This window comes from Euprymna scolopes, chromosome 43 (genome assembly GCF_053919585.1).
Source record: "Euprymna scolopes isolate OS-2025 chromosome 43, ASM5391958v1, whole genome shotgun sequence".
NCBI classification, from domain to species: Eukaryota; Metazoa; Mollusca; class Cephalopoda; order Sepiida; family Sepiolidae; genus Euprymna; species Euprymna scolopes.
In genome coordinates this window covers 20,553,722-20,579,379 of record NC_136524.1, presented here as the reverse complement: position 1 = coordinate 20,579,379, position 25,658 = coordinate 20,553,722, and the positions used below count along the sequence as shown (strand labels likewise).

General features: G+C 30.6%; 1 protein-coding gene across 1 annotated transcript in view; it reads left to right on the top strand.

Annotated features, from left to right (window-relative positions):
* The window catches only part of LOC145268224 (septin-2-like), a 44,262-nt gene that overhangs the window by 6,183 nt on the left and 12,421 nt on the right, over positions 1 to 25,658 (top strand). Inside the window, exons 2-5 of the mRNA XM_080123531.1 lie at positions 12,096 to 12,243; positions 13,494 to 13,607; positions 18,115 to 18,196; positions 19,859 to 19,999. Of these exons, the coding sequence (XP_079979657.1) occupies positions 12,096 to 12,243; positions 13,494 to 13,607; positions 18,115 to 18,196; positions 19,859 to 19,999 (485 nt within the window). The remainder of the gene's footprint in view (positions 1 to 12,095; positions 12,244 to 13,493; positions 13,608 to 18,114; positions 18,197 to 19,858; positions 20,000 to 25,658) is intronic.

Genomic DNA, 25,658 nt, shown 5'->3' with positions numbered 1-25,658 from the left:
CCCTCCTCATATTTTGTTTGTCTCTTTTTAACGAAAAAATTTGGAAGCCCGTAGGTAACCAAATAAACATTCAATAAAACCGTATTTCATATTTAATATACAAATGTTTATAATATTAATCGTTAAACTGTGTAAATCTTAAAACGTAACAAAATTATAACAAAGATTAATTATTAATTGCACTTTGATGAAGATAAAAATGTTTTAAAAAATCATTAAGTCAGTTAACACAAATCTGACGTCACGGAAACATGCGTTCCATTTTTCGCAATCGTTTGGCAGACCCTAATAAACACCCCCAACCACTCCGTATTAAGAACGGCTTTCGGAATAAACTCACAACCTCCCATGGTAAGAACGGCTTTCGAGGTTGGGGGGGGGGTATTCCGAAAGCCGTTCTTAACATGGGGAGGTTGGGGTCTCTATAATAATTTTTTTTTTGTTTTTTGTTTGTTTTTTTTTTTTTTGAATCGGTTACGATAACTTGGAAACAAACGTTCAACAAAATAGTAATTTAAAAAGAGACAGTGCGTAGACTTTATAGCGGGGGATCACTTTCCTATAAAATTTAACGTAGAATTATCCACTTCCTGTCAAACGTTTAAATAATCGTCCATTTCCGGTCCTGGTAGGGTATTAGGTGGCCGTGGTATTAGACCATTTTTTGTTGACTGGAGTGGATGAATTAAGGTCAAACGTAGGCATGTTTTTGTGAAGTGGGGAGTAAGTAATTTTGCCATGAGTAAATTCTGGAATTGATGAAAACACTTTTCATTAACCCTAAATCCCGGTGACGTCAGAGATGACTTCACATGACGATTATGTTGATTGGGAAATCTCAAACAATTTAGGTACAGGCAAAATGAATGCCGATGCTCAATGGTAATATCGGTAGTTCGAGAAATTCATTTTTCTTCGAATTATGTAGAATGTATAAACATTTTAACCTCTCCCTTTAAAAAAAATCACCAAAAATGAGGAAATTAATCAATTTTAATGAAATTTTCAGTATTTATCAAATGATTGCGGAATATAATGAACTAATTATTATTTTTATTTAAATTTTAGTGGAAATGTATTATTTTGCTTAAAAAATACCTTTACTAAAGTTAAGGTTTTCAAAATAAAATAAAATAAAAAACGCAAGAATTTATTTTTTGCTTTTTTATATAAATAAAGCATCTTAATTTTACAGGAACATTACGAAAAAAGCCTTAAAATCCGTATTAATGAATTCTATATAATTCGAAGAAAAATGAATTTCTCGAACTACCGATATTACCATTGAATTAAGCATTGTTTATTTAAAATTTTCGCACAAAATTATAATTGCAAAAAATATTTCTACTTTTTTTTTTTTTTTTTTTTTTTTTTTTTTTTTTTTAATTACAGGTTCAGCATAATTTTTATATGCAAGATTTTAATAATTTCCTTGCTCGCAAGAATGTGAAACTTTCGGCGTAACATTTGTTATATAATATTGAAAAAAAATCATTTAAAAAAAAAAATTAATTTAAAAACAGGAACATAGAAAAATAATTAAATTAAAAAATGGAAAATTTATACAAACGTTCAGAATAGGAATGTATGGATGCACGTCTGGGGGGGGTATCACACTCCTTCCTCCCTTTTAATTACATGACGTCATTTTTAGTCTTTCGACTGGCTGAAATTTTGGGCCTCCGTATATTCCGTGTTTAGAAAAACTTTAGTTTGTTGCGTTTTGCGAACGGCAGAATCACTCGGTTTTGGGCTAATTGTTTTGTACAAAGGTGTGTGTGTGTTTTTATTATTTAATTCAATATCTTTGGACTTTACTAATTATCTTTGAAATAGACCCAGAAAACTAATATTTATCTTTTTAAAGGATTTTTACAATGAATTTATTTAACTTCAAAATTTAGCTGAATTGGTTAGCTCGCCGTGAAAACATTTTTCATAACTTTTTTTTTTTTCACGTGTACAAATATTTTTTTCCTTTTGGAAATTAAGTTTAGTCCTTAATCTTTCAAATACAATCAAAAAGTAGTCGGAAACCTACAAAAAAATTATGATAAATCGGCTGTCAAAACTAGGTCCCCCTATCGTTGTCCGCCAATTTTTTGCCCATACCTAAAAGAAATACTAATACAAATCATTGAATGATGTTGAGAAAAACCATTTTAAAGAAATGGTTACTTTTATCTTGTCCCCGGCATGATCAGTTTTAAGTTAAATTTATTTAAGGAAGTTATCTCTCACATTTTTTTTATTATTACTATTTTACACATAATTTTTTTAGGCTATATAAAATCTAGTTTTTTTTTTTGTTTGTTTTTTTTTTTTCACCGATAAAAACTAAATGTACTAATATTTTTAATCTCTATTTACTTACCTCCCCAAGAAAACAGATTTGAGATTGTTTTCCAATGTGAGAGAGGGGGGGGGATATGCAGCTTTTCAAAAATGATTGGAGGGAGGGGTTGATTTCATTAATCTAAGACCCCCTTTCTCTGATGTATAGATACTCCACTTTGATCTTCTTTATCAATCAATTGATTTTTTTTCTTTGTACTTTATCGTATTGCCATAAGATTATAAAAAAAAATATTGTAATTACTCTTTTTTATAATGTAATATATAATATAAATTTACTGAATAGAAGTCAATATGATTCAGAGTTTGTAATTGCTTTTGTTTACGATATCTGTATTTCATCTTGAATATCTTTTTTTTCTTTTTTTTTTCTGCGGCTCCAGTTTCTTAGAAATAATACATGTTTCCAGTCTGGAATAGTGTTAAACTGATTATCTTCACAGCATTGGTTGCTTATGTTACTAAAAAAGAAATATACATGCTAATCTATGCCAGCTTTTAGAATGTCAACTATATTTTAAATAAATATTAACCTATTCATTTCTTATATCACCTTCATATCATATTAAATAGGTAGGTGAATTTGGTCTTTAAAGTGTATATAAATTGAGGTCTTAAAACTTTCCCATTTCATGATTACTCACTTATTCTTATGGTATTCAATTTTAATCTTGACTATTAATACAATATAGCAGTTGAACAGTTTAGTATGGTTGCCATCAAAACTGATTTTGTGTGTACATTTCTTAGCGTGTACAAGATTGTTGTTGAGGGAGTCATTTAACTATTGGGATGACGTCACATGACGATTATGTTGATTGGGAAATGTCAAACAATAAAATAAATACTAATACAAATCATAGAATGATGTTGAGAAAAACCATTTTAAAGAAATGGTTACTTTAATCCTGTCCCCAGCATGATCAGGTTTAAGTAAATGGACACAAATGTTTAATTAGACTCAACCTGTACACCCATCATATAAAAACAATCCATAACAGTCAATAATTTATTTTTAATGCTTAGTAGAAACTTTCACTTCTTTGCCTGTACACAGTGCATAGAGTGGTGATTCTTGTGTCATTTTTCCTAACCTTACTTGTAGGATGTAACACTTTCTATTTTTTATCCCAATCTTTTCACACACACACGCACGCATACATATCAAAACCTGATTTGGGACACATTTCAGATTGGTGTTGACTGAAACTACATTCCACAGTTGGCTATTATTACTAGTGAGATATCTATCTACACGTTTCTATTTCTGGCATTTTGATTGTAAACAGGTAAAACAATAAAATTTTTAAATCCCATGAAGATGTTATAAACAACAAAAAGAAAATTACAATTGTCCAGAATAGGAATCCAAACTATTCTTAGAGAGATGTGTAAACTTTGAATTCATTTCTTGGAACATGCAAAGTGCTTATTGTTCATGAAAATTGTTTTGCACCAATTTATGGCTGGGATTAAGGTGTAGTATCTTTTCTGATCTCAGCCAGAGGAGTAGGCATTTTTTTTCTCTTATAAAGCATTGTAGTTTCTTAGAAAATAATTTGGTCATTTGTGAAATAAAAATCTTAATTAGAAATAATTTATAAAATTTACTGATAAAAGTAAATCCATTATCGTGCATGCCAGTTTCTTCAGGTCAACCATTTTCATGAAATAAAAGTTCTATTTGCAGCAAATAATTTATTTACTAAAAAGAGTCGTTTATACTCGGATGGTTTTCCATTTAAGAAGCGAGTATATTGGCAAAAATAGCAAAGTAAAAAAGACTGAAGATGTGTATGTTTAAATGTTTATTCATATTATTTTAAACTTACATATGATAGGCTGATATACAGTTCAGAGAACATGTACAGAAAATGATGCATTTCTTCTAAAATGAAAGCACTTATGGTACATTTTGTTACTGGGTCCTATGAGGACCACGATTTTGTACTGAGCTGAGAAACTTAAAAGGTAGATTTAAATTCCTCCTGATATTGTAGGCCAAAATGGAATTGCCTTACATCCAAAGATCAATGGCCATGATGCATCCAATACCATCATGAATTGTTTGAACCTCAATTAAAAGAAGTCTTCAGTGACTGGGGCAATTTTTTAAAGCTTTGTCCTCAATTCCCCTTTTACAGTTGCTTAGTTGAATTTTCTCCATGTCCTTGTGTAGCCTTTGAAAAGAGGCAAGTAAATAGTATATCTATATATTAAATATCAAACTTTTTCAGAAATTTAAACACTTCTCCAAAACAATTTTTTTTTTAATGTTATCTCTTAACTTCCACATTTTAAAAAATATGAAAATCTTTGGTTCTTTTCTAGAATAGTGACTGTTTCACGTTTTATTTTTTATTATATAGAAGAAAAAAAAAAAATCAGAATTGATCTCGGCATAAAAACTTAAATTATTTCTCATCACTAAGGTTTTGTAATCATTTCAAAAATTTCTTGCCACCAATAGATTTGAAGATTTGATTTTTAACGAATTGTGATCCATTTTCTAAATCGCAAATGAAAAAGCAACTATTTCTTTTTCATTCATCACCCTCATATTTAAAAGAAAATTGCTTGCGAAATAATCTGTATAAGTAAAATTGTTTCATGTTTACCATATGTTTATGAATAAATGTTACTTAAAATAAGTGCTTTAAGTATTAACAGTAGAAAATCTTGCAAAGTGATAGCGAGCCTGCAAAGCCATGTATTAAGTCAACTTCGATGGTATGGCCATGTTGAAAAAATCATACTTTCTGAGTAAGCAGGTGAGGAAAAGTTAAGGTACTGAAAGAAAACATGTGCGGAAGTGATAAAGAGGGATAAACAGATAAGTTACATTGATTAGGTAATTACCTAATTTTTTGATAGATTTTTAAAGAGACTCGTCAAAACAAACCTTACAACCTACCTTCATTTTGTCCATTGGTAATTAAATCTTTTGCTATATCCTTATTATCAACTATGTATTGAAAAGAAAATTAATTCTGAACAATGTTACTGATGTTCATATTTAATCAGATATTTCATTTTGGAAGAGAAATGCTACATATGTGTCTGTCTTCGGCCACACTTCAAAAGGGTGAAAATGAAATTTCATTGTTTTATTATTTTTGATATAATTTAATTCATATACACCTCTTAATAGATGTCAACAAAACTATCACCAGTTTCCTGCAAGTCTACTTTTTAAGAGGGTGATTTGGTGGTGGTAGATGATGTATGCTTATAGCAATTAACCACTTAAACTTCATGAATCCGAGCAGTTGTCAATAGATAGATATGTACATGCTTAGAATTGATATATTGTACACTGAAATAGATGGGTGAGCTGAAAGTCCCATTTTTATCCATGATTTCGGCACCTGCATTTCTTTTTTTTTTTTTTTTTCTTTGGAACAGGGTGGGAGCACAATAACACCAAATAATTTTAGTTTTACTTTTTTTTTTTTAGTTTTATTGAATTAATAATTTGTTAATAATAATAACCAAACCGTACCATACTAATTAAAGTTACCTTTCAAAATTATATTTAAAAAGAAATTTCTTTCATGGGGTGGGAGCTTACTTTAAATAAAGGACACTCCCAGGCAACACTGATTAATTATAGCATTGTTTATGTGGTAAATTTTAATATTTGAAAGTGACTTTCAAGCCTTTAAATTGATAGTCAGAAATAAAGTTTATAGGATTGTGCTTTTAATTCAAAAACAATTACTATTTTTCAAGAGGGGACACTAGTATAGAAAAGAACTAAGGCTTGACTCAATTGGCAATTTAATGCTTTCATCATGTAGCTGGAAACTACAAAAGTTGGCGGATGTTAAAACAAATTGAACTAAAAAAAAGTATCCTTCATTATCTCAACCTACACACCATGGAGTCATTTCCTCCCTTTCTTCATTATCTTCTTTTTTTTGGTTTTTTCTCTTTCTAATATATATATATATATATATATATATATATATCCATTACGTTTTAAGGCTAGATGTCTGTTAGTTCACATGACTAGAGACTCTGGATAAAAAAAAAAAGCCCCATTGTCAATTTCCTTCTATAATGCTTCAGTCAGGATGTTATTAAATACCCTCCCCCTACCTCGACATCCTTCTTCCCTCCGGTTCCCTCTCCTTCTCATCTCCTTTTTATGTGTATACTCTTAATCTCTACATTATAAAATTGGAAGATCTCTTCTCTTGTATGTCCTATATATTGCTTACAAGGTATTTATATTTATAAAAATAAAAAGGAACATTTTTAAAAATCATATTTACAAAAACATAATTATGAAATGCACCACAATGCATTTTGACTTCATAAAGAAATTAGTGATTTCAATGTTAGTTGTTGAAAAAAATTAATAACTTTCAAAATAAATAAAATAAAATATGAATAAATTTCAAAATTCGAAAGGAATTTGAAAGTCTTTGAATTGCCAAATAGAAAGTTATTTAAACTGGTTTAAAAAATTCTTAGTATATCCTCATTTAATTATAAAAGATTGAAAAACGGCATTACTTATAGTTTTATAACAAATTTGATTTAATTAATAATTTAGTGAACAAACAATACTGTAATAATGAACTTTAATTTACAAAATACTATTTTAAAAAAAATAACATGGTTAAAGAAAAAAGAACTCCCAAGCAATTCCTGGAGCTAGCCGTAAGTTAATAGCATGGATCTTTGAATATTGATAATTTTGTTCAACATGTCTTCGTTTTTTATTTTAGTTATTATTTTTATGAGGTGCCTTCACTAAGCTTCCAGACTTTTTTCATATCGGCACTTTTATTGATAGTACACACATGAAACTCTAGTCCCCTTCAAAGTAATCTCCTTTGGCTGCAATGCACTTGTTGTACCATTCCAACAATTTTTGTAAGGCCTCATGGAAGCTCTCTTGTGTGGGTGTGTCAATGACAATCGTCACAGCCTTTCATCTCCTCAACTGTTTCATAATGACAATCTCGAAGGTTTTTCTTGAACTGAGGGAATAACCAAAATTCACAGCGAGCAAGGTCTTGAATATAGAGAGGGTGAGGAATGGTCTTGATGCCCATCTTGGTCAAAAAATCTGTGACAAGGATGGAGTTCTGGATTGCACCCTTGGACCAAACTTTGTGCAAATCTTCTGCATCCTCACAAATAATTGTATGTACAGTTCCCACACTGACATCAAACTGTGCACTTATTGTCTCTATAGATGCACAACAGTCCTTATCCATGAAATTCTTTATTTGACTCAACTCTGATGTTCTGACTTCCTTACTCCTTCCATACACTCATTCCTCACAGACTCCCTACCTTTCATGAATCTCTTATGCCACTCAAAAAGTGATGTTCGATTCACGCAAAATGGTTCAAAAGCAGGCTGAAGCATTCCATAGGTTTCTTTGGCATTTTTTCCAAGTTTAAAACAGAATTTTATTGTTCTTCTAAAGTGTCCTCACATTCACATTGCATTTTTGAAATTCACCAGCTGTGACAATCAAGCTTTTGTAGGGTGTATTCTAATTCCTACTGTAGCTGTTCAGGTTCAAATGAACATTTGAACCTGAAATCATAAAAATTGGTCAGTCATCTCATAGTATGTATAACAGTAACATACTGAATTTTCAAGAGTTTACAACAATTTTAAATGTCTGTACACTTATTTAAGACCCCTTGTAAATGCATATGCAAATTTAATTTATGCATTAACAAAGTACATTTGAGGTTACAGGTTCAATCTTTACTACAGACAAGTAAAAATAATAAAACAGCACTTCAATTAGGTCATGGCTGCCAGAATGAGACCAACCTAACCCCCCCCCCATCCCACCGTGAATAAAATAAGTTCAGTTCAAAACTTCAACCCAACAATCAGTAAAATCCTATCATTTCTGGCATATAAGTAGAAGCTTATATGCCAGAAAGCTTTCTTATATATTTTGTTTTTTGAATCCTTTGAGATGGGTCTTCATTATTTGTGCATTGATTCTTTTGCAAACTGTCATTCATAGTTGTTGTTTTACCACATTTTGGCTAACTTATCCTCTGGCCTTCTTTAGGTGACTAACCACAAGATAGGAATGCTGAGTCTCGTACCTGTATCCCCAGTAATCAATAAGTAGGATTGAAACCGCTATCTTCAGACAATACTCACCTGGAACTGTAGAAACTCAACACTTTTATCTACTGTAACACAGGCCCTTAAGAATCACCTGAAGAAGGCCAAAGGATGAATTGGTTGAAACGTGGTGGAACAACTATGAAGATGAGAATAACAGTCCACAAAAAAAATGAATACGCTTTCTTTTGTATTAGATTTTTTCATCAAACTGCTAACATCTGAAATTGCCTCTCTTTCCCCTACTGTCCTAACTGCCAACATGTATGAATTTAAATGAATTGTGAGCAAACACAGCTTTCACTTGGGATGTTCCTATAGTTCAAGAAGACCTTATGTCTCAGTGGCAATTTGTTTTGTTTGGGGTGAATTAGTCATAAAAAGAAAATATTCAAAATGATACACCTGTCAGCATTACATCAACTGAAATATGAATATAACACTCTAGATCAGATGAGTCATAATTTTGGATTTTCCATCCACATTAAAAAGTCTTGAAGTATTTTTAATTTATATATATCTTGTGTGTCCGTATGTCCAGCTAAAACAAATAACTACCAGATCATATATACTGCTTCCTCCTCATTTAAGACAAGTTTTGGGATGTCATAATGTTTGATCCAAGGTATTTGCAAATTAAAATTATGCAATAAAAATGTTAAAATATTAACAAAATAAGTTTTATCCTCCTGAATGTATACATTCCTGATATGTGAAATAATTTTTTTAAGTGAAATTGTAAAGAATGTACCCATGTTAAATCTGAACATCCCTAACATAATTTGATATATTTTATAAAAAAAATTATAGTCCTTCTTAGATATGTTTCAATTCTGATTAAATTTTTTTTTTATCTACAAAGAAAATACCTTATTTTAAATTGGAGACTTTTTTATATGATGAATGCTAGATAATGTTAATTGTTGAGTTGATTAAAAAGGAAAAAAAATCATTTTTATGTATTTTTAGTCTTTATAGGCACTTGAGTTAACGTATCAGCTCTCTATTCCTTGCTAACAACTCTTGAGTATGATTTATTTAATTTTATTATTAATAATAAAATTTCAAAGTTGATTTGATTCAAGTTTAGTAAAAGAAACAATGACCCAAGAGATTCAACCATAACCTTTTGGTTATTTTACTTCAAAATTCTTAATTTAAAAGACTAAAAAACATCTTAATCATCTCAAATTACATGATTTATTCAAATATCCTTTTAGTTTTAACACTCAAATCTAATATTTGAAATAAGATATTCATCGAAAATTTAATTTATCTATTTGTATCCAATTTTAGTAATATATAATCTTAAGACCATGAATGCTGTCTCAAAAGGTGTTTACATAAAGTGGCATTTATAACGATTACACAATCTTTGCCTACATTTCTAATTTGGTAAGGAGTGATGAAGATGGCTTTATCAAATGTCTGAATAGGTGGGAAATCGATGTTTTTCCTGAATTAGTTGTCCTATTAAGGTTTCTGAGTTTTGTCTATCTTACTATTTCACTCATAGTTTGGAGAGGAAAGGTCAATACCTTTTTAAATAGATAACTACTGATGTTTTTACAATTTGATTACAAAATTTTTAGCTAAGATAATTATTGAATAAAATTTGTAGGAGAAAAATGTATAAAAGTAGATGAATATTTTACTCATAACTTTATGCTATAAAATGAAAGCACCATCTAAAATTCTGAGCTTTTGAAAATCCAATTTCTATGAGGAAAGCAACTGTTAATTTTTTGCAGATTCTATTCCAATAAGGAAAATCTTTTTTTTTTCTTCAAAGTTAAGTCTCAGAAATTAATAGGCTAACATTTAAGTTTTATATGATATACTATCAAATATCCTATGTATAGCCACACTAAAAGAATAAATGAATGGTTGGGTTAGATGTAGAACAGTTAAGATAGCAGTCGGTTAGTAAGGAAAAATGATGGAAAATATGGAATTGATGAGAGTGGGCTTGACAGATAATGGTCTGGCTAAATATAGGTTAATTTAGAAAATCCATTTTTAAAAACTGTTCAATGCTTACCAGCATGTAAAATGAATGTTAAAACCAATATGATGATGATCGTGGTGGTGGTATGTAAGATTATAATAATAGATGGTGCAGATAGTTTATTATAAAATAAAACTATCATTTACAATTCTGATATTTCATAGTCTGTAGCCTTTACAAAAAAATTGATTTCAATAAATTCAGTTATCACTTGTATTGAGGATTGAACCTTCAACCTTCATAAGACTGTCACTTAGAACTGATTATTACTTAACACTTTATCCATTGCATCATTTATCCATGTGGATGCACCTCAAGAAAATAAGATTACATCAGTAAAAAGATTGTGTGAATAACATTCAAGATGAGAAATGCTAGTTTGAACAATCCAAAAATCAGTCCTCATCTGACTCCTCTACTTTTAGCACCTTTGATGTTTCTTTATATAATTAAGTGGTTATGGTGACATGTATATTGCATAAACCCTATGTATACTGGCCTAATTTGAATAGACTTATATCATTGAAACTTTTTAACTTGAAAGAATAAATAGAACTAGAGCCATTATAAAATGTAAATTAAACTGGAACTGGCATGTTACTGATTTTGAGTCTAGTGGCCAATAATTGTTTCTGACTCAAAATATACAGTCTTGGTGGATTTCTTGAATTTATTTTACAAAAGAAAAAAAAAATTTTTTTTTGTTTTTTGTTAATTCACTCCCAACAAAGGCACAGTGCCACTTTGATGTAAGGGGTTACTATTTGGGACCAAATTTGAAAGGGTACTATATAGTGAGTTAAGCAGCAAGATGTCGGTTCACATAACACTTTAACTTCTGTATATCAGTACAGCCAGAGAGGCAGGGACCCACGAAGGAATTCCAAAGTCTAGCAGTTTCAAAGAAGAAACTATTTGAGTAAAAGGTTTTCCGGCATCTAAGGATCTATAAAATGTAGGAGTGGAATTTTGCTGCTTGTCGAGTTAGTTGGGAGTATTTTCATTGAGAGGGTACAAGTGCTTTGAGTTTGTCAGATCACATTCCATTAAAATACTTGCAAAACAATTACAGATGCTACATTTTGCCGATGAGAGAGGTTGGAGTTTGATTACTAGTGCAGGACATTTTTTTTTTTTTTTTTTTTTTTTAATACATAATTAAATATTTTTCATTTCATAATAAAATCAAAGTAATATCCAATACAAATCAAAGTAATATACTTCAGAGGAAGGTTATTTATTTGGAGCAGGGGAGGTCACCACTTACCAATGCCCAAAGGCCACTCGAGGATAAGGGTTAATGAGTGTCAGGTAGACAGTGAAACAACATGATGATATTCATTAATGGTGGAAACTTTAATAGTGTTTATTTAAGAGGATGGCTCGATGGGAACTTGTTTAGATTTGACTTGAAAACAACCATATTGTAATCAGATGGGAAGCAGCCCCATGGTATTGTGTTCTACAGATGGTTCTAGGAAATCAATTTTGTTCATGGAATTTATGTTTAAGTTTTAGACCCAGTACAGTATAAGAGAAAATTCTTGGCAGTTATTTTGACAGTTTATGGTTTGAGAATTTATATGTAGATAAAAAGAAATCTTTTTAATTTTTCAGCCTTCTGCAATTGAATCGAAGCTTAATTCACTTGAAGCAAAGCTGAGAAATCTTCATCTCAACGGCCATGTCGGATTTGATAGTTTGCCGGACCAACTGGTCAAAGAATCCGTGGCACAGGGCTTTTGTTTTAACATCCTATGCTTGGGTAAGTAAAATTAAGTCAACAATATTTATATTTTTTTATTTGAAATGACATTAAACAAATCAACTTAAAAATAAATATTGATTGTAATATGCATGTTTTTGGGGGGTTTTTTGTTTTGTTTTGTTTTTTGTTTTTTTTGATGAAAATGAATTCACATTTGACAAATACAAAAGTTTTATGGAAAATATAAAGCATGAAAAATTATAGTTTATATTAATTTTAACATTTTGAGTTTACCACTTAAAATGTTAAAATTTATATGCCTATAATTTTACATCAGAAGTATTTCTTGATTAAAATGGAAGGAATATGAAACCAGTTTGTGAAATACTGGACACCTTTTAAGTGCTCATTCTGTCTAGACATGCAAGTCAATCCATACAAAAATCTCTCCAAGCACGCATATGTGAGCAGGATAGAATTGCAAGAAAACTTGTATTTACTTATTTTATTAATTTTTGTTTAATTAAATGTACATTAAATGTTCATCTCATTATGAATTAACTTTTAGTGAAAATGATTCCTTCAGACAACAGTTTAATATCAAAATTAAATTTTTACTCTCTAAACTATTTATATTTATCAAAAACATTAATTTAGACCAGATTTGTGTTTTTTTTTTTTTTTTTTGTTTTTTTTTATGTGCATATGTAGTTGAAATTTTGGTGTCTATTAAAATACACTTCATGTTAGAGGGGGGTGTATGGTATGTTTAGAAAATGTTTCACTACTTAGATCTATGTTTTTTGTCTAATACTAATTTTGTAGTTATTAAATTTTAATATACCTGGTCCTACCAGATGGGGCTGTCTGAAGATACTGGCTTCCTGACCTTAAATGAACCAAAAATTTCTCTTCTTTTTTTTTTTTTTTTTTTTTTTTTTTTCTTTCTTTCATTATGCTTTGTCTCCAGAACATTTCATTTTATAAGATACCCTCTCTCACACACACACACATTCACACATTGAATTCTGTTTGTCAGATCTGTGAATCATTAATTTTTTAAATCTGAGAAACTTTTGCAAGTCAATGAAAATGTTTACATTGACGTACTAAAGTAAAAATTTTGGCAAATAAGTGTAAATTTCTTAATATAAAAAATAAAAATTTTACACTGACTTGCAAAAATTGTTACATTTTTTATTTTGCATGTAATACTTTGGCATTCTTTGATAAAATTTATTTTTTATTGATAAATTTTATTTAAAGTATTTAAAAAAAAAATTTTTTTTTTTTTTACAAAATTTTAGGGGAAACTGGCATCGGCAAATCTACTTTAATGGACACCCTTTTCAATACCAATTTTGATTCCACTCAAAGTACCCATGATCTTCCTGGAGTGAAGCTGAAGTCTAATACTTATGGTAACAATATTTCCATTAATTTAAAATTAGAAAAAAAATGGACATTAAAAGAAATGTCAATTTGTTTTCATAATTGTTCCCATTATTTTTTTTTATCCATTCAAGTTTTCTTTTTCTATGATTCTTTTTTGATTGTCTTACAAAAATCCTTTATTTACATTTCTCTTGGTAGAATAGTTTAAAAACAAAAATGGTAAACTTATTTTAAAATATTATTCTATCATTTCTTCAAATTTATTTACCTTATTTTCATACATTTATTTTACTTTTTCTTGGACAAAATGTTAATGTATTATTTTCCAGAGTTTGTTCAAAGCAAATATAAACATGTAATTGACAAATTTGGATAAGCAGAGTACTCATTACTAAGACAGTTTTAATACCAGAATTCAAACCTCAAAGTCTAAAGTGTATGTGTTTTTATAAATTTAAAAACTTAAAAAAAAATCTTTTTTTTTTTTTACTCATGTTCACCCCTAACAAGGCATATCGCCACTTGGACATAAGGGCTAGTATCTGGCACCATGCATAGGAAAGATTAACAAGATGCTGGTTTACATGACAATTAAACTTCTGCAGATAAGCAGATAGAAGGAAGGGAATTCCAAAGTCTAGCTGTTCGAGGGAAGAAACTATTAGAATAGAAAACTTTTTGGCATTTAGGAACCTTAAGAGTAAAGGGGTGAGATTTTATTGCAAAGCAGGTTTGTAGGGATATGTACATTGAGAGAGTACAAGTGCAACAAGTTCATCAGAACACATTCCAAAAGTGGGACTTATTAGATGGTACACTTTTTTTTTTTCTTTACCCTACCCAAGAGGGAGAGGCTAGTGGTAGATGCACCAGCCCAGATGTGGCAACAATACTCCATACATGGGTGAATAGTAGCCTTATAGAGGTACAGGATACTCTCAGGTGTGAGTAGTTTTCTAGTTCGATAGAGGGAACCCACCTTCCCTACAGAAGCTTTCGCAATGTCCTCAATATATTTGTTTCAGTTCATATTTCCTGTAAATGTTTGAAGAGTTTGAAGGAAGAATTCTCAGCTAGGGTATTGTCATGTATATAGGCGGTTAGAGAGGCATCTTGTCATTAACATGATATATCATGAAAACAACCCGAATAATCTGCAAAAACAAGTAAACATAAATATTTAGCATTAGTTAAAAACTAATTATTTTTGCTAAAAAAAACATTCCTAATGTTTTTAGCAATGGAAACAAATGTCTTCATTGTTACTTGTTCTCTCATAAAAATACCAAATTTTTCACAAATATTTTCTTTGCATTAGTTATAAAGCTGTAAAAGTTAAAGATCGAAAATGAAACACTAAGTAAGTTACCAAGAGTGACTATAAACTAGCTTATTAAATTTATTTGAGGTTTATTTAGACTTACACTTATTTTGAAAAACAAAAAAAAAAAAAAAAACCTTTATGGTGTATTTACTTGTCACAGAATGTAGATAATTATATTCCAAAAATCACAAAACTGGATCTAGTAGTTTTTTTTTTGTTTTTTAATGAGATTTTATGATTTTTAACAATTAAGTATTTTTAGCAGCCATTGATGAGCCCTTGCTTCTAAGGGGGGGGGTTATAATTAGTTAAACTGATCTTTAAAAAATGTCTAATTTTGTATATTTTTTTTTTTTTTTCTGAATTAATGAATTATTTTGTTTTATATTGTATGTTATTGTCTTTTCAACATTCTATTAAAAACCACAATGAAAAGAAATAAACGAATCAAGATGCCTGTTATATAACATTTATTGATGTTACTAGTACTGTAACTTTACTCAATTCCCAACTTTAGTTTCATGATTGACACTGACTCTGGTTCCTCATCTCTTTAAAAATATTTAGAATGTCCTTTTTTTTTTTTTTTTTTTTTAAATATCTTAAACATAAATAAATGACAAAGATAAACACTTACTGTAGTGTAGCATTATTACTTGTATGTGATGATCCAATTACTTGAATAAAACAAAAAATTAAATATTAAAATCATGTGGGTCCTGAAAAACAAGTTCCGCTTTTAGACTTTGAGTTATTTTGTTTTAGCCAGGTTTTTTATTTTTTTTTCTACTATTGTCGGATTCATTGTTATAAAATAAACAATCTTTTAGTAAGTTTTACAAAAAATCATTCCTTTGTTTATTTAATATTTGGTATAAGAGCACAAGTCCTCTTTTTGATTATAATCTGTATATGTCGTTGGAGTGCATCAACTAACAGATTATTATTTGTTGTCTAAATGGTTATTAGTCTGATACATAAACTGACTGTGTCACCTTTGCCAAGATTCTCGTCTCTCTCTCTCTAACTCTAAAATAGTCTGTCCTGCTTGTTGTTGTTTATTACTCTTAAGTTTTGCTGTTACCACATTTCTGCCAGCTATTAAACTTAAACTAAGTCACCTGAGTTTAACAAAATTATTTGGATTTTTTGGACTACTATTCTCATGTTGGTTATTTTCACAATGTTTTAGTCAAAAGTAATCTGTGACCTTCTTCAGGTGTATCTTATCAAAATCGAGAATCTGTACGAAATTTGGAACGGAACCATAAGAATAGCATCCTCTTGTTCTGTTAGCCATGACTGGGTAGAAGTCTTATGTAAGTTGCAGTTGCATTCTAAGTAACGCCTGCACTGAGGATTGAACCTTCAACCTCCGAAAATGTCATAACTCGAGTTTTGTCAAGTATTTTATCTGTTATGCCATGAGTTCGTTCACAAGATCATGGAAGTTTAAATAATTCCATAGAATTATATTCAGAATTCTTATGTTGGATTTTATATTAATTCATGTTTTTTTTTTGTTTTTTTTGTATTTTACTTCAGTAAGTTTTAAGAGATCAAGGGACTCCTTCCTGGAGCTAACACTTGATTCCATTATGATTTAAATTTATATCCGAGGGCTCTTTTAAGAATAGATACTGTTCCCTTTATGGCTGCTATCTGTATTTCATTACAGCTTGGTTTTTCAGGGATCGCTTCTAAGTATTTATGAAGCAACTTTTTTATTAAACTAGTTGCTCCTATCACAACCGGTATAATGTTTATTTCGTTCAGAGACCATGTTGTTTTTAGATCATTTTTTAGGTCCTGATATTTTATCTTTTCACATTCAGCTCTGTTAAGGCCGAAATCATTTGGGACTGTGACATCGATAATAAGTGCAGTTCTTTCAGGCTTGTTCCATATAACAATATCTGGTTTGATGGCCTTGTCTTTTATGAATCTGCCTGCCTGTCACATTTCTGTTTGATGTTATTGGTAGTGGTTCATGTTCCCAAATGTTTGATCTGTCAAGTTGCATCTCTCCACAGATCTTCCAATGGAGGTACTTGCATACTTTGTTGTGACGAGCAGTGTAATGGCCATCAGCCAATAAGATTGGGCATGCAGACATTAGATGGCTTGCGCTTTCAATCGCAGAGTGGCAAAACCTACACTGGCCATATGTCAGTCCTAATACACATCCAGCGGTGGCGAACTCAATTTAGAAGCTTTCCACTGTTCACTTTCATCTTTTTTTTTTTTTTTTCAGTATCTGTCATGATCTTGTATATGGGTCAAATAGAATCTGACCATCAGTAAGACACAAAACTGCATTCTATGGTGAAGTCCCAATTTGCAAACTTTTCCTTAGTTATTATCTTCAGATCCATTCCGATGCTGAGTTGTAGTATCCTGTCAGGGTTTCATCTATTTGTTGATTAAATTTGTACGGACAAAGATGCAGACCTGCCTTAGATACCTCTGAACAAGGTGCTTGCCTACATTTGACCCCAGCCAATTTTTTTTTTTATCTATACTATTTTCTATCTCTGGGAATTGCTTAATTGCCAAAATCTAACCTTAGCATTTCATTTATTGTTTATAGATTGTTAAAAAAAATATTGTATGACAAAAAAAAAACAACTCTCATAACTTGTGGTTCATTATTATTTTTACTGATAGTTTTCATATTTTACAAGTGATATAAGTGATATTTCTGACAAAAGGAGCAATCCGAATTGTCTGTTTTGTGTCTTTTAATCTTATAAAATAAGACATTCACACAAAACAGACATCATTCACTTATCAAACTATCTGTCTCATTAACTCTTATCCTCAGTTAATGTTTTTGGTCTTTGTAGGTGATCAACACCTTAGTAATAAAAATAAAATCAAATTTTATGAGTAATCAATGAGCAAATGTCTCTCCTCGCCATTTTGAAAACAAACTTCCATTAATCGCTTAAAAATGGTTTTTGTCATTAAAAAAAAAACTACTTGATTAATTTACGTGATTTTTGAAATAAGATATTTTCTTTCCGTCATGGGTATGTACATCATACAGATATTTTTGTTTTTAAATTCTGGGAGTTCTGAACAAGAACCAACAATTTTTTTAATTAACTAATTGAAAAAAATTGATCAATAAGAGAATTTTGTGAGAAATTTTTTTTTTTTTTTTTTTTTGAAAATTTGAAAACAATTTTTAACTTTTTCTGTTATAGAATTGCAAGAAAGCAACGTGAGACTAAAGCTGACAGTTGTTGACACTGTTGGATTTGGAGATCAAATCAATAAGGAAGATAGGTAAGTAGAAAAACCACAAAATAAAAGGATGTAACAAATCCTACCATGTCCTTTCATGGGCAAATAGAGTAAGCTTTCTTGTTAAAGATATATCAAAAAGAATATACATCAATATCTGATAAACTTTCATACCAGAGGAGGATAAACTTGAAGCGTCAGAACTTTTTTACATTTTTGTATAAAAAAAAACAACTTGATAATAACAAAGATATAATGTACAAAAAAATGGTAATATATTTAGAAATCACAGTATCGGATCTCAAAAGGATATTGAAGGATATAAAGAAAGAGGTAAACAGCTAAGAATATGGCAGGATATTGCATTAGAAATGGTTACTGCATGGTTAATCATTTTTTTTTTTTTTTTTTTTCTAGAATGTTTCATATAAAAAATTTTTTTAAAGTTTACAAATATTTCAAAAACTAAAAAAAATATATTTTGACTGTAATATATTAAAAATAAAACAATTTTGAAAAAGAATCCTTTTAAAGTAAAACCTAGTTTTTATGTAGCATTTTAAAATTTAACTGAATTATGTTAGAATTAATCAGAAGGTACTTTTCCTCGGCATACACTGGCAAGACTTCCACTAAATAGAAAGCGGAAGTCAAAGAGAAATACGTCTATTTAACATAGCCAATGATTCTTTGGTAATTTACTATGATTCCATCATAACCATAATACTATCATTCACAAAGCAAATTCATTTAAAAAACACTTTTTTAGAAATGTATTAAATCAAAATTCTTTTTTAAAAGTATAATGTATGAATAACTTTATATACTGATTTCTTTTAACAAATGTAACCCCCTCCTCCTATTTCCTGTTTTTCATTTTTATTGAACGAAAATATTAAATCTGATATTCTTTCAAGGTATTTAAATAGATAGATGTATTTATTTATTGAAAGAAATTCTGCACTTTAAGCCATTGAATTTTGTATCCCAATATCAACAGTGCTTACTATAAACAGTGGATTTTATATTCTTTCAAAGAAATTTTAGTCTTTATAATCATAGGAATTAGTTTTTATTTGTTTTATAAAATCATGAAAAATATATTTTAAGTATCCTGCTAATTTCAGTTTTGATTCTTTTCTCCTTATGAAAAAAATTATTTTCCTCTGAAGAAAAAACATATACTACACTATCATTCTTGCCCAAAGATCACAAATGGAAGGGGATATTTTAGTTTACCCCTTTTTTTATTTCTTTTGTAAATAAAGTTAAACATTGTGCATGTTTACTGGCCTTACCATGATGGCTCCAAACAAGATCAATTTGTAATGCAGGCTTGAAGCACTTAATGCACATCTGATGATGAGGAAATCAATTTAGGAGCTTTTTGCTATTTCTCCAATATTGCTACAATCAGAAACTTTCATGTGTGTGGATTCCGTCTTTAAGTTGACATTAATTTCATGTTTATTTTTGGAACCAAGGAAAGATCAAATCGTTTTCATTGAAATCAACTTTTTCTGAAACCATTTGTTGATCTGTACAAAACCAATAAATCTCATTTTGAGGATTTATTCCTGTGTTTAATTTGTTTTTCATGAATATATATCATATATGTACGCATACAGATACACTTAAGATTTAAAAGCAGTTTATAATTTGAAAAGTCTTAAATGAATTTCGAATGTCTCTTTCACACTTCAGCTGGAAACCAATTGTTGACTACATTGATGCCCAGTTTGAATCTTATCTCCAAGAAGAACTAAAGATCAAACGCTCCCTTCATACCTATCATGACACTAGAATTCATCTTTGTTTGTACTTCATTGCACCGACTGGCCACTCGTAAGTATCTTCAAATATTTATGATTTCAATATTTTTGTTAATAATTAAACTTAGCTCCAGGTCTTACAATTTTTTTTTTTTCATCTTAATATGCGATTTTTTATGTCATGCATTGTACTGCCTCTTTTTTTGCACAGGCAATATCACTGTGGATTAAGAAAATTTTTGTGTAGTGATATTGCCCATGTTTGTGACAAATAAAATGGAAAAAAAGGCATAATGTCTGTTATTACATTTGTAAATAAAGTATATGACATATACCGTTTGTTATTACATTTGTAAAAAGGCATAATGTCTGTTATTACATTTGTAAATAAAGTATATGACTTATTTTTCTCACATTTGAAATGTGGTTGTCATGACAGCTGAGCAGTAAGAAATTTGGACGAGTTATTCAGATCCAGAGTTTAAATGGTTCAACTAGCAATAGTCACATTAGCCACACTGAAGATTGTTAATGGACATGAACCTTATCTGTAGATAGTAAAATATTTATTCATTAAAAATAATCTTGAGACAACCAATTTACAGTTAATTGTTCTAGTGAGAATTATTTGTACATTCTTATGTCTATGAAGAAAATTGATTTTATTAAAAATGAACTTTAACTGGCTGTCTCTGTCCAGTGTTAAGAAGTAATGTTTTTATTTGCAATTTGCTATTTTGTTTTCTTGTTTTTACTCCCAAAATATTTTTGTTCCTAAACAAATAGTAGCAACTTTACAGAATTACGTCCCTTTTTGGCCTCCATATAAAATTAATTCCATGACAAAAAAATCGAGAAGACTTTACTTTATATTAGACTAGCGGCGTGTACCCGGCATTGCCCGGGTGTTTGGAGGTGTGTGTTGGTGTGGGAGGTAGATTAAACAACCCTGTTAAAAAAAAAAAAAAAACGTTGGCCGGTTGTTTGGAGGTGTAAAAGAAAAAAAAATAGTTTTAGTAGGAAGGTAGGCTTGAACCGCGAACCTTTGTGCGGAGGTGGAAACGAAATGGAAAAAAAAACCCTGCGACCTAACCATCTCAACCACGGGAACAGATAAATTGATAAGTGTGTTAAGTTGACGTTTATAAACCAAAATTAGCAGGTGCGCCAAAGTCAAGTTGCGTGATGTTTGACCTAGTTTTGCGCTGGAAGCCAGTTTCTGTTTTCCCCACTACAAGGCGATCAAAAAATATATCGAAAATAGCTTGTAAAAGTCGGGTAAATTAAAGCGAAGTAAAAAAAAAAAAAAACTAACGTAAGGCAAACGAATGATGTTAAATGTAAAAATTGAAAAAAGAACAGAAAAACGAACGTTAAAACTTCTGAAAAATTTCCCCCCCCCCCCCCCCCCAAAAAAAAAAAAAAAAAACACGTGAAAAATGGCTTAAATAAGCCTGCTTTGATATTAAAATTTTTAAAAAATCGGTGGGTACCCGGGTGTTTTTGGATGTCTGGTCGGGGGTGCTTAATGAAAAGCTAAGAATAAGCAAAGTAAAAAAAAAAAAAAAAAAAAACAGAAAAACGAACGTTACGTGAAAAATGGCTTAAATAATACTGGTTCAATATTTAAATTTAGAAAATCAAAAAAAAAAAAAAAAAGGGAGACATCTCACACCACGATTCGAACCCAAAACGTTTAGATAATGACCCAATGCGCTAACCAACTGAGCTAACGCAACGTACATGAAATTTAGTCAGTTCTTCAGCTATTTAAACTAAATCAGGTCATGATGTCATCTGACGCATGCGTAGAACCGGTCGTTGTCATGAGAGGACGATTTTTGTTGACCCCCCCCCTCCCTGTCGAAAATTGTCGATTTCAGGGTGAAAAAATTAACATTTTTGGCCAATTTTTCGATATTTTTCGGGCGAAGGATGGAGCTTCAATATGATACCAAGTTTGTGAATTTTTGTTGTGTCTGTCAAAAGTTTAGCGGACACACAAACACACATACATACAAACACACATACATACATACATACACACATTTTCGCTTTTATATATATAGATAAAATATAACAATTTACAAACTTATTTTCTTATTCATAGAAAAATGCAACTAAAAATCTTAGGAATATTTAAATAAGAATTTTGGAGCTTTGTACTTTTTAAAACTCATCCATCAATTTGAAGTTTTTACGCTTAAATACTAAAAGGCATACCTTGTTTTGCCCATTTATTATATAAAATATAAATAACACAAGTATGGACATTATATTGTTTATCCATGTAAATGATTGCCCATGTATCCCATAAAATTAATTAGGCTGGCTTACATTCAGATCATATCCTCAAAAAGACAAATACATAAAATATATATTAAAACTGACAAATGAAATACTGACTTATCACAACATTGTCTTTATCTTCCTTGTACTCCTACATAATTGAATAGAAAATACATAAAATCTCGATTATATAAAGGGAATTTTGTGTGTGTGTTTGCAAGTCTGTTCTCTTTAAACTGGGAAATGACTGGGACGATATCTTTTTTTAAATTTCACATGAAGGTATTTGATGTGTCTGAAACTGTTCTTATGTAGGTTTTATATTGGAATTCATCCTATAAGTAAAGATAATTGAAAAAAATCCGATAAAAGAAGGAACAGTCCAATTTTGACCAAAGTTAACGCTTTAATACAACAATTGCATTTGAGAAGTTTTATCACAGCACAAGCAGAAAGGCTTAGCCTATAAAATAAACTGTAGATTTTTTCATAAGACGGGTGCATTCAAAATGAATGTGTCCGAACCATGATGCTTGACTTTTACATTTTAAACTTAAATGAAGCTATTATTTACAGATAATTTTATAAAATCAATAGCAGATTCTCTACAGTGCAATGTAGACTAAGTCACTGCAGAGAGGCATGTGAAGCTTCCTCCTGGTACACTGCAGGGAATGGGGTCCCTAACTAAAATAGGCAATCACTTGATTTGATTAAAAAGTGGGTGATTTTACCGATTTTAATGACAATAAAAGTATGGGAGTGTGGAAAATTTGATCCTGAACAATGTCAGGTCTCCCCGCTAGTATATATTAAAAATGACAACTTAAATATTGCCTTATCACGATGATTTTAAATGTTCATTTTCTTTGTATTCCTACATAATTTAATAGAAAATAATTCGATAAAAAAGAAAACCATTAAATAATCAGAAAATTAGGAACCAGTGCTTATGTCTATGTCATAACAGGAGCATATTGCCTTAAGGAGAAATGCTTTCCAACACCTTGGAAAAATTTACCTTTTATTTAAACATTTTAGAGATCGGTCATCTGCCTCTCAATACAGATCAATCAGTCTCCTGTGCATCATGACTAAGTTGCTGGAATTTGTGATTGAGAAATGGTCACCCACCTCAGCAAAAATCACCTACTCAGCAACATGCAATATGATTTCCATCCTGTTAGATTTACAGCTGATGTGTTAACATAGGATTAGTGAATCTCTTGACGGGAAATCCATTTCTAGAGCAATCTAAAAGTTTTTCATTGGGTATGCGATAAAGGTCTACTTCACAAGATTTCCAGCTACAGATTGTTTGAAATGTCCTCTCAATTATTAAATCCTTTCTTCCTGATAGGCTTATAAGAGTAGTTATCAGTTGGGCAGAAATCGGAAGCTTATAGTATCAACACTTGCGCCATTCAAGGTTCCATTCTTGGCTCAACTCTCTTGATTTTCATCAATGGTCTCCAAAACCACATTCTTAGATCATTCGTAGACATTTATGCAGCTGACATTACCATCTATGGCGACACTTTAAAGGCTGCCAATGACCAAGATCTCTGTGATTCTCTTTTCTAACCTTAAACACATGGTGCAATGGGGAAAAAGGTGGCTGGTTAATTTTAATGCATTTAAAACTAAGCTTATCTTTTCATCACCAATTCTCTGATTCCCACTTGTTTTGACAAGGTTCTGAAACTGTTGCTGGAAAAATGGTTGGCTCATTTTACCACTTCGGTAGACTTCTCACTCCCCGATGCAATCCTCTACCTGTATGAGCCAAATACGTCCGAAGATGGAGTAATGTTGTAACACCTGGGGAGGAGCTGCTCAGAACATTCTTTTCTGTTGCAACAAGATATAAAACCAACTTTGAAATCTTTTCTCCTCTTTGCTACATTTCTCATAGAAGAGACGTTGTGAGCCTGTCTCTACTCTATTGTTATTTTCATGGCAAGCGCTCAACTGAGCTTCACTCTATCGTTCCCCCTTGTAAGTTTTTTCGACAAACACTCGAGTAGCTATAACAGCTATCGGCAATTTCCCTTACTTTCTATAAGCAGATAATCCATGAGCAGAATTTTTTTCCTAGAACTGCTTGTCTGTTGGACACAATACCACGAGACTGCTTCTTGGCTGACTATAACATCGTTTTCAAGTCGAATGTGAACAAATTCTTGATCAAATTATCAAATTTCCATTACAGTACCCATTAACCCTTATCCTTGAGTGGCCTCCAGGCCTTGATGAGTATTGACTATATGGTGTAAAAAAAAAAAAAAAAATGTTAACATGAATTTTTTTTTTTTTATATAAACAATCTTTGGATATTATTATATAGTCCATAAATTTTTAAGTTGTAAACAATTTTAGTTTTAGAAGAGAAATGTTGTTCCAAACAAAATGGCAGTGTCCAAAGAAGCTTCGAATTATAAAAGCTTACAGACTAAGATGAAGAAGAGTTTCCAGTAGGCAGCTAATCCAAAGAAGTTCTGAAACAAATAGCAAAGTTCTTTACCGTGTGAAAACGAAAAGTTAGTTTGAAAGTGGAAAAGTCTGCAACACCACTCTTTCTATTACTATTGGAGAAGATATAGATTCATCTCTTCTCATCCTTAGCTGTGGGTTAAGTAGTTGGGGTAGACAGGACTTCTAAGCCTTGGTAGTGCTATTAGTCTAAGAGAAAGAGCAGTTTTGAGTTGTAAGCAGTTTTAGTTTTAGAAGAGAAATGTTCCAAACAAAATGGCAGTATCAATTGAAAGAAGCTTTGAATTGTAAGTTTCTGGTAGGTAGCCAATCTGGAGAAGTCTTGGGACAAATAGAAGAGTTCCTTCAGGTGTGAAGACAAGAAGTTAGGGACAAGAATTCTTAAGAGATTCAGTATATTTTATGGAGTGATTCTAGTTTCTGATTAGTTGGTAGCAGTGTGGTTCCATCTGATTGGTTAGTTCTGCTTATAACTGTAACGTTCAAATTTTTTATAATCATACTCTCAGCAGCATACCAAAAATATTGCAATAAAAACAAAGAAAATCAAAGTATCTATTTTTTTCCTATAAAATAATGAAATCTTGTAAGATTTACTAGTTCAGTCACATAGTATTATTTGTTTAGAAACCTTTTTTTTTTTTTTTTTTTTTAATCTTTTTTTAAAGTTTTCCCTATTTTTATGATACTTGGCTTACATCAGGTATGTTTATTATAATAGCATAATTACCAGCTTATTTGGCATAATGGTTAGTATTCACTAATAACTAGTTACTAATAAACTTGGAGACTGGGGTTCAGTCTTAAATAAAGTTGTATCAAATATTTTTACTTGATACTTCTTTGCTAAACTCTCATTATAAAGTGAGGATCAAGAGTAAGTGGAGTAATTCAAGAAAAGTCAACTTTTCCCTCTACATCTGTGCTGTAACAAATGAAGGCTGAGTCTT